Consider the following 11,198-nt stretch of genomic DNA (forward strand, 5'->3'; position numbering starts at 1 on the left):
TAATGATGTATCATACATACTAGTAAATCTTTATACTCATTCCTATAGAAAGGAGAGAATGTCTGAACATAGAGATGAACAAGGGTCTAGATATAATCAGAATAACAGAAGGAGAGAGGAAGGTTCATATAGGACTCGAACTCCCTCTCACAGTGTCAGGTCCCGGTCTAGTACAAGCATGCGTCTAAATACTGAGGATATCCACAATATAGCTGTGGAAGTGGCTAAGGTAATGAAGAATGCACAAACCGGTAATGTTAACCAATCTGGAGAACGACATGAAGAAAGCTCAGTAGCCTCCACGCCAATACAAAGGGAAGGAATGGGCGAAAGGAAAAACACTATTGCAACCATGCCACTAGAAGGAAAAGGTGAATATTCCAAATCAAAGGAATGTACTTATAAGCACTTCATGTCCTGTAAACCTCAGTCCTTTGACGGAAGAAAGGGAGCACTAGAAGCTCAAGACTGGCTCAACAGAATGGAGTCAGTATTAGACATATGTGAGTGTGATGACCGCAACAAAGTACGGTTCGCCGTACATATGTTTGAAGCTGAAGCCCTTCACTGGTGGAACATTGTGGTCCGAACAGAGGGAAAAGAAAAGGTTAAGGAGATGAAGTGGGAGGTGTTTATTCATAAGTTTCTTGCTAAGTATTGTCCTCCCATTGAGACCGAGCAACTGGAAGTGGAATTCTTTCAGTTAAAAATGGGAAATAAAACCTATCGAGAGTATGTTTCTCGTTTCAACGACATATCTCGACTGGTTTCTTATTTAGCATTGACTGAGGAACAACTGATCAATAGGTTTATTTGGGGTCTACCCTCTGAAATGAGGGTGTTTATCAAATCCAAATCCCCCAAGACTTTTGCAGAAACTGTTGAGGCTGGCGCCGTCATGGCTGCTGAGATGATTCTGCGGCAGGCTGAATCTCCCGCACCAAAAAGAAAGTGAGAAGAAAGAAAGGGGGACACCCGGAATAACAACTTTAAAAGGCCTAAAACATTTCCTGAATGTCAAATTTGCAAACGCTTTCATACGGGGGAATGTCGTTTTCCTTGTCTAAATTGTAAAAAGACGGGTCATGCTCTTCAAGAATGCAAGGAAAAAAAGAAGTGTTTCAAATGTGGAGACCCTAACCACATGAGATCTGAATGTCCCGAACTTAAAAGAAATGATAGGACACAACCAAATCAGCCAAAAGGGCGGGCATTTGTACTCACCACGGAAGAAGCCAAGACCAATACAGACGTTATCACGGGTACGTATCTCGTAAATGATGTATATGCGCGTGTGTTATTTGATACCGGTGCAAATAGAAGTCTAGTGTCGACTACCTTTAGACCTTACTTGAACCAGGCGTCCCAAACCCTAGATTATGCCTTTACTGTAAAACCCGTGAGGATCTCTCAATGATATCAAACAACCTATTGATTGTGCGGAAACCAATCAATAGATGATTCAAGAATAAATATAAAGATCAAAATATAAACAATGAACAAAGAACAAACCGAAATCTTGCATTTAATGATTGCCAAAGACTGATACAAGACTCGTGAGGAACTCGGTTCCTATGCTTGATGTCGCCCCAACTCTAAAACACAATCAACAACCTCACACAATGAGGTTAAAGTTGATTAAATACAAAACAAACAGGGCCGATATACTAGGCCCATGCGACATCTCTAATAACTAGCCCAAACCACATTGATTAACCCAAAACATAAGAACTAAGTAATTACAAGATCAACCCCTAAACTGTGCTAACCTACATGAATAAACCTTCGGGTTCCAACAATCTCCCCCTAGGTTTATGCATGAAGGTTCTTCTGACTTCAGTTGCCTTGATTACCACCACTCACACTGTCTTTATAACCACCAAAACCCTTCTTATGGATATGCATGACAGACGCTACAGCAGACGTCCAACCCTTAGCAATTTCTTCATATTTTTCTGTAGCTCTGATTTGATTGCTTGCCAACACTTCCAGATCTTCAACCGCAAGATTCAACAAGTCAACCTGATCTACCAAACAGTAACTTGCATCTCCATCACAAACAATCACCGCTTGTCCAAGACGTTCATCATATGCCCAAAAGTGCAATGTTTTCAGTGCTCCTTTGGGAATCTTTCTCACCAACGGAATTGTCTTCTCTTTATCAGTAGCTGGCCAGTGCACAATCTTCATACGTTTGTTCGTATAAGGATCTCTAATCCCTTTTGCTGGTTTAACAATAGAATCTGCCGTACGCATCGAGGGAAAACCTTTAGCAACCTCCCTCTTCAACCTCTCAAAGAATGCATATCCAGGACCATTAGGCTTATCATCCACATAAGGTTTATTAGACAAGTCTGTCAAATCCACCTTAGTGAAAGACTGAAACTGTCCTGAACGTTTGTACCATTCAACAGGTCCAACTTTTCTTCTGATCCACCATCTCTTGCGATCATGATCATATCCCCAGCTAACTACACCAGAACGATTTCCAACTTTATCGTAAAGGGTTTCACCAACATCCATTAAGTGATGAGTCGCATGAGCATCTTCATCGTCTGGATTCACATTCTTGTTCTTCAAGATCACTAATTCCCTTTTCTTTTTCAACCTTTCTGCCTTTGCTCTATCTGCTTCTGGATCAGTAACTCTTTCAAAGTATTTCTCCATTGCAGCATTCTTTTCAGCATTATCCTTTTCAAAGGCTTTCTTTCTGTTTTCAACATCTGTTGGATCAGAAAATTCCTGGCCAAACTTCTTCTCAAGCTTTCCTCGTAGATCATAAACAATGTTGAATAACAAGCTAACGTCTCCTTGAAGTTGCTCAATTTGTTGATCTTTCTTCACAATTGTGTCTTCAAGCTGAATAATCTTTGCATCTTTATGAATCGAATCTTGCTCAAGCACAACCAATCGTTTCTTCATCTCCCTCATGCTTATAAACTCATCCTCGTCACTAGAATCACTATCAAATGGCATTCTAAGTGGTCCTACAGGCCTTTTACCACTTGAACTGCCCGGTTCTTCATGAACAATACCAGAAGGTCCAGCACTAACAATTCCAGAGGGCCCGGCTTCAACATTTCGAACTTCAACATTGGGCCCAGCTTCATTTTGAACTTCAACCTCCATTGTAGCTATATCATCTCTTTGAGTATTAACACCAGACTCAAAGATATTCTCTGCAGTGGTGGTGGTAGCATCGTCAACGTACTTTTCAAAATCAAAATCATACAAACCTTCGCTATCATCAGCAACGCTCACGGATTGATCTTTTCCTTGTTCAATAAACATTCCAGGTCTAGGATCCCTCCTTTTCCTTTTCAACGGAATGGAATCAGAATCCCTTGGGCTTTCAACAGGCTCTTCAGTTGATACTGACAGATTGGAAGGAGGATTTCCCATCTTGTCAGTTACTGTCTTTATCAGCATAGCCAAACTTTCAGCAGAAATCACTGGATTAACCGTAGAAACAGCATCAGCATTAACTTCAGGAGGAAGTTCTATGTCATCATCATCAGAATTACACATTATCTCAACACCTTCATCGTCAGAGTTAATTGTAATACGCTCTGGCTCAGGCTCATCTTCAGCTCTCCTTGGAATATCATGTTCTTCAGCAACAATAGCACGTGCAGGTACAGCTCGTGCCATCACTGGATTCTCACCAATATCTTCGGTCTCTGCAAACTGACCAAATTTCTCCAACTCGATCAAACCTTCAAACTTTTTCTCCGTTCCTTTCTTCGTAGTGAGAGCACCAAAACATGAAGGACCCATGGGTTTTAACTCCAACGTATTACCAGATCTCTTCAATTCAGGATAGCGCTCATTTAAAATCATCTGTACAAATCTTGGATACATAAGAAACTTATCCTTTTGAAGCCCGATTGCATTCCTCTTCATTGCTTCCAAGATGTATTTAGAATAATTGAACGGCTCGTTTGTAATCACACAAATCAACGCAGCAGTCTGTGTAGTGTTCAACTGATCAATTCCCCCTCTATTTTCTGTCATGCACAAGAGGAACATGTGCAGTAATAGACGCCAGTAAGGATGAACAAACTTCTTAACCAGGGGAGGAAACTTTCCTTCATAACTCAAACGAGGCAAAATTGCTTCAATGGTTCCAGCAGCAAGTTCGATTGGATCTGTTTCCTGATCATTAAACTTCAACACATCTCTAATAATCTGCTCAGTCACTATAACCTTCATCTCGTCGATCTCTGCAACTATAGCTCCCTTTCCTTCAACGATTTCAACTTTAGCAGTCTTCCAAAAATCTTGAATAAGGCTTTCATAAACAACTGGATTCTCACGTAGAGCATGAACAATCCTGCATGTATTTAGGCCTTTGATCAACGACGTATACAGCTGCTTGTGCTTCACTGGTGGAGGTGCTAAATATCCAACTTGATTATGAGAAGATATAAACTTTAAATCCATTTTTCTGCACATAACACAAATCATATAAGTTTCCAAATACAGATATAACAGTGATAAAAATGAAAATCAAAACAAACACTGTCACTGTTCATTCTAAACAATGAGTCGCAACCAACAAAATTGAGTCGCAATCAGCAGATTACGAGTCGCAATCATGAGTCGCAACAAACAATTTGAGTCGCAACCATGAGTCGCAACAAACAATTTGAGTCGCAACCATGAGTCGCAATCTTGATGTTGCGACTCGTAACCGCTGGTTTCGAGTCTTAAATGTCTTGATTGCGAGTCAAAAATTCATCGGAAACATCATCTGAAACTTCAAATCCTCATCGGAATCTTCAAAAATTCATCGGAATCTTCAAAAATTCATCGGAATCTTCAACAAATATTCAAACTTTCCTGCAAAACTTGAATGATTACGTCATTGTACCTTGATGAATATCAAATCAGATTGCGAGTCACAATCGGAAACCAGTCGGAATCGATGATAATTGCCGCAATCTTGAGAGAGAAATGAGATCAGATTGCGAGTGAATAAGGATTCTTACTCGTAATCACCTTTTATACTCAACTGTTTTCATGGGCCCATGTCTTATGGGCTTGGGCCTTATGGACTTGGGCTCAAAATAGATTTATTATTTATTTTTAAAAACCCTTTAAAAATCTGATTTAATAAAAATTACCCATTAAACCTCTTGAGCAATGTTTGCAAAATAAAACCTAAAAACAAAAATAAATAATAAAATATTATTTACAAAATAAAATCAGGAAATTTGCATAGATACTCAGGGATCAAATCACAAGGTTTCGGGCTTGACTTCACTTATCAACACTGATCTACTACAGGATGATCTAGACGATTGCCAGTATATTTGTCCTCTTAAACTCATCTCCCTAGACCTTGTCCATATAACTGCCTGTATCTCATTTTATCATGTTTTGATATTTTTAATAATGAACACCCAAACAAATACTAATCAAATCCTGGAATTATGCACAGCTCACTCTATCATGCAAGCAGTTTCCCTACCACATATTTCACAAGTCCAATCCAAATTTCTGAAATCTTAACTAGGAATAGGTTGAGAAGAGAACAGAATAGATCTTATACAGAGATGGTATAATATACAGATCAAATGAGTTTTCTCAATTTGATATAGGTTTATTGGGTTTCTTTTGGGCACTTGAGGGCCTCTTTCGGGTGTTAATTGATCTACAGATCGACAACGTACAACTAGGTCAGCATGTATCTGGATGCAGCAGAAGCTGTAGTTGCCTAGCACCTCCAGGTCAGCATGTATCTGGATGCAGCAGAGGAGGTACACGACTTTTTCAGATAAGATTTCAGAATCAGATCAAAATTGTGTGTATCGGGAAAAACATACAGACATTCAAATAGACATGAGCTAATTCCAAGTGATTTTCTTTTCTGAGGTCATGCACTAGTTTAGTTCTCAACAGAAACAGCTAATGTTTCCAATCTTAAGGATAGAGCCTACCAACACATCATACTAGAGTCAAATTATTTCGATACTGGTCTTACATGAGTCAGCCCTCGACCATAATGTGAAAATTCATTTCATTTCCCAGTCCAGCCACACTTCCTTTTAAACCTCTTTTTGTATTTTTCAATTTTTTTAATGTTTTTGTATTTTTCGATTTTTTAATGTTTTTGTACTTTTCGATTTTTCTCCCCCTAAATTTGTGCAGAAATAAAAACTACTTAAGAATAGAAAACTTTATGAACAAATTTACCTACGAAAAACAAAAACATGCTCAATCAGTAAAACGGATCATTTTTAGAAAATCCACAAGCACTCTGAATTTCGAGCTGCTGACAGGTTTGGTGAACAAATCGGCAGCATTTGCATCTGTGTCGATTTGTTCAAGAGTAATAAGACCTCTGTCAAAACAGTCTCGAATGAAATGAACTTTAATATCAATGTGCTTGGTTTTGGAGTGGAAAACAGGATTTCGAACAATTTGTATTGCAGCATCATTATCGCAGTAAATAGTAGTGTTAAGATAAGTCAAACCATAATCCTGCAATTGATGTTGCATCCACACCACTTGAGAGCAAGAAGCAGAAGCAGCAACATACTCAGCTTCAGCTGTGGATATCGCCACTGTTTGTTGTTTCTTGCACTGCCAAGAAATGAGCCGATCACCCAAAAATTGACATCCCGCAGATGTAGATTTCCTGTCACTGTCACTACCTCCAAAATTGCTGTCAGAGAAAGCAAACAAGTCAAAATTGGAATCCCTCGGATACCACAGGCCAAACCGAGGTCGGCCTTTAAGATACCGAAAGATCCGTTTAACAGCAGTAAGATGAGAAGTTTTAGGATTAGCCTGATAACGTGCACAGTTGCAAACAGCGAACATGATGTCCGGACGGCTAGCTGTGAGATACATCAATGACCCGATCATGGACCTATATTGACGTTGATCGACAGACTCTCCTTCTTCATCTTCAGTCAATAATGGTCTCTCTGCCATAGGTGTTTCAGCAGGCTTTGCGTCCGTGAATTTGAACTTTGCCAGCACATCATCCACATACTTCCCTTGATGAATAAGAATTCCTTGCGAACTCTGCTTGACTTGTAGACCCAAAAACAGTGTCATCTCCCCCAGAGCACTCATTTCAAACTTCTTTTTCATAACTCTCTCAAATTCCTTGCAAAGATCCTCGCTTGTAGATCCGAAAATGATATCATCAACATAGATTTGAACCAAGATTTGATCACGTCCTACCTTCTTGATAAACAGAGTCTGGTCTATGGTGCCACGCGTGTACCCATGAGCCAACAGATGCTCTATTAGTGTGGCATACCAAGCTCGAGGAGCCTGGTGTAACCCGTACAGTGCCTTGTCTAGCTTGTAAGCGTACTCAGGATGATCTGGATGCACAAACCCTGGCGGCTGCTCGACAAAAATTTCCTCCTTCACATCTCCATAGAGAAACGCGGTCTTGACATCCATCTGATAAACAGTGAATCCCATGTATGACGCGTAAGCCAAAAAGATCCGGATGGCTTCAAGTCGTGCAACCGGAGCATATACTTCATCATAATCCAGTCCTTCGATTTGTCTAAATCCCTGAACCACCAGCCTTGCTTTGTTTCGAACGATGACACCTGCAGAATCCTGCTTGTTTCGAAATACCCATCTAGTTCCAAGCTTACGTTTTCCTGCTGGCAACTTGACGAGTTTCCATACTCCAAGTTTTTCAAACTGGTTCAGCTCTTCATGCATAGCATCTACCCAGCCAGGTTCCTGCAAAGCTATATCAATGGTTTTAGGTTCGATTTGAGAAAGATAACAAGAATATAAGCAAGTGTTAATGGTTCCTGATTGACTCCTGGTCAAAATTCCTGCATTTACAGGACCAATCACATTTTCGATTGGGTGATTGCGTTGGACGCTCGTAGGTATGGCCAAATCAGGTACAATCTCCTCTTCAGTGGTGGTGTTGCTAGACTCCCCCTCATTAGGTGCTGTAGTAGTGTGAACTACAGGAGAAGTGACAACACAATCCTCAGGAATTGGTTCAGGAAACAATGCACAGTCACTCGTTGATGCACCCTCAGGGGATCGATTGATCGACGGAGTTGGTGTAGGATGTTGCGTAAACACCATTCCCGGTGGATCAATGGTATGATGCTTCACGTTGTCTTGCATCTGTTCTTCGTCTTCCGTATCTTCAAATGACAATGGTTGTTTGGGAATAGACGCACCTGCAACTGAAACATCACTTGACAAAATGTTAAATGATTTAAACAGAGCAGAATAATCGTATAACCAATCTGGACCAACTCTAGCATCCGTAGCATTCTCTTCAAGCCACTCAATGTTGCACGACTCGACGACCTTTTTAGTTACTTTGTTGTATACCCTATAAGCAGAGCCTTTAGCATATCCAACAAAGTAACATTCGTCGCCTTTGACTTCAAACTTTCCGTTGGAGTCCATTAGTAATAATACGCATGGACAACCAAAGATGCGAAAGTGTGAAACCGAAGGTTTACGTCCTTCCAGAATCTCATAAGGGGTTTTCATATGACGTTTGTTTACTAAAGCATGATTCTGGATATAACAAGCCGTGCTAACAGCCTCGGCCCAAAAGAAGCTAGGAAGCTTTGAATCAGCCAGCATAGTACGCGCAGCTTCAATGAGAGTACGATTCCTTCTTTCAGCCACTCCATTTTGTTGTGGAGTTCGAGGCGCACTGAACTGACGATCGATTCCCTTATCAACACAAAAAGTATCTAAAGTCACGTTCTTGAATTCTGTCCCATTGTCTGATCGAATAACCTTCACCTTAGTGCTCGCTTGATTTTCAGCCAAAGTGATGAATTGTTTTACCAAGACAGCAGTTTCATTTTTGTGACTGAGAAAATACACCCAAGTGTAGCGAGAGTAATCATCGACGATTACCAAACAGTAAGCTTTCTTCCCAATGCTCAGCACATTTACTGGACCAAAAAGATCCATGTGAAGTAGCTCAAGTACAGCTTTTGTCGAGGGCGCTGGTTTAGTCTTATGAGGTTTTCGATGAGCTTTCCCTTTCGCACAAGCAACACATTTTTCCACCAACATGAAGTCCTTGATCGGAAGATCACGTACCAGTTGACCTTTAGCTAGACGGTTCAGATTTTTCATATTCACATGGCCGAGTCGACGATGCCACAGCAGACCATCATGCTCTGAAATCTTTGAAAATAGACAAGTGATCTCTTCACACGGTTTCTTGTTCATATCAATGACATAAGCATTTCCCTTTCTTTCAGCTGTCATCAAGAACCAGTCTTCTGGAATAACAATCCCAGGCTTAAGAACATGACATCCCTTCTTCGTGAAATGGACTGAATTCCCTCGATCACAAATCTGCGAAATACTTAACAGATTGTGTTTCAGTTCTGGAACATAATTGACATTTTCAAAGCTGAGAACACCGTTTTGAACAGTTCCTTTCAATGTGATTCTGCCAGATTCACCTCCCGCAAATGAGACATATCCTCCATTAAATTCTTTGACGTTTACAAGTTGGGATAAGTCTCCTGTCATGTGCCTGGAACAGCCACTATCCATGTACCAGAGGCGCACGGTAGTCCTCCACAGCTGTTCCTGCACGATTAGCGGGATTAGTTAGATTTAGGTACCCAACCCATAGTGGATCTGGGTAGTCCCTTTGCATCGATGTAAGTTACCCTCTGCCATACCAGATTGTCTTTATTTAAAAACTTTGATGAATTCTCATTGGCAGAATTTTTATGAAGTGTATGAGGCAAGTTGGAATGCATGGCTCTAGATTTAGGTTTCCAATATTGTTTAGACCAGTTGTTAGCATAATTACCAAACGCCTTAAATCGGTTTTCTGAAAAATGATTTTGCTGTTTTTTATGTCTACGTTTGGCTGCATTCCAATCTTGATCAGAAGGCCTGACCCTACGATGGTCGTTCTTCATTGTCTTAGACTTATGAGTCGTCATTGACTTAGAAGGACCAAATCGATTTGGTTTGACTTTCTGATGTTGTGCATGTTGATTTTTAGACTGCACAGAGGAAGGCATAGAAACACAGTTTCTGGCAATGTGCCCGGCTATCCCACAGTTGAAACACGTTTGTCGTTTCACTGTGGAAGAGTTTTGACGATTCACAGTGGCTGCGGGTCTTTTGGGTCTTGAAGATGGAGCTTGCTTGTTCTGTTTTGATTGACTTGCTTGTGCCTTCCCTGAGCGTGTAGATACCTGAGGATCAGAACTAGCACTGGCACAAGCATGAGAATCTGAAAAAGTAGAGTTATCATTTCTTATTGTTTCATGAAAATCATTTTGAGCTGGTGTTTCAGATGTTGGTTTAAGATTTTCTTCACAAAAAGTTTCTTTCAAATTTTCATTGAAAATGACTTCTTTCTCGTTTTGCAGATCATTTTTAGTTTCAGTCTCAATTGAGGCTGAGACGTCATTACCAAATAATGATCCCTTTTTATCGTTGCCATCCAAAGAGGTCCCACCAGATTCATCAGTAGAAACGTCCACTGAATTTGATTCACACGAAAAATCAGTGTCTGATTGATTCTCTTGTGAAGCATTTTCAGTGGTTTCACTGAAAGTGTCCTGAGGAACATCATTGGTCACACTATTTTCACCTTGAGAATCAGAAACATCAAAATCACAATTTTCAGCAGTTGTAAAACATTCATCATCACACGCATTTTCAAAAGGTTCATCACAAGCATTTACTGTTTTGCCCAAAACATCAGGCCCAAAAGAAGACGAAACATAACTATGAAATGAGTTCAAAAACGCTTGTCCAAACACACAACCAGAATTAGTATTATCAAAAGAAGTTTTAGAAGAATCAGAGTCTAAAACTTGTTCACTTCCAAACAAATCTCCCCATATCACTTCAGGTACTTTATCTGCACATGACGAAGAACTGTTAGGATCAAAAGTACCCTTTGATACAAAACACGTCTCTGGTTTTACCTGCTCTTCAGCAAATTTAGCATTTATTGAGGACTTACTATTTTTGGGACCTTCGACATTCACTGAGGACTTATTATTTTTGGGTCCGTATGTCATTTTACTTTCATTCAGCATCTCCTCCTCGGTCATAGGCAAGTATGTGTAATTGTTATTATACGGAGGAGGAGTCTGATTATAACCCAGTCCCGACCCTTTTTTTTTTGAATAAGCCAATTGTTGATCACACAGATTCTTGACTAATTTACTGGAGGAATCAAATTTTTT

General features: G+C 40.1%; 1 protein-coding gene across 1 annotated transcript; it reads left to right on the forward strand.

Moving 5' to 3' along the window:
* The first annotated feature begins 178 nt into the window (after positions 1–178).
* Positions 179–955, forward strand: LOC110899999. The gene has a single exon (XM_022146904.1). The coding sequence runs from the start codon at positions 179–181 to the stop codon at positions 953–955; it is 777 nt and encodes a 258-aa protein (XP_022002596.1).
* Positions 956–11,198: the final 10,243 nt, after the last annotated feature.

This window comes from Helianthus annuus, chromosome 2 (genome assembly GCF_002127325.2).
Source record: "Helianthus annuus cultivar XRQ/B chromosome 2, HanXRQr2.0-SUNRISE, whole genome shotgun sequence".
Lineage (NCBI taxonomy): Eukaryota > Viridiplantae > Streptophyta > Magnoliopsida > Asterales > Asteraceae > Helianthus > Helianthus annuus.

Bases quoted from the DNA above. Each gene is read 5' to 3' on its own strand.
- LOC110899999 (XM_022146904.1), top strand. From the start codon at position 179: ATGCGTCTAAATACTGAGGATATCCACAATATAGCTGTGGAAGTGGCT.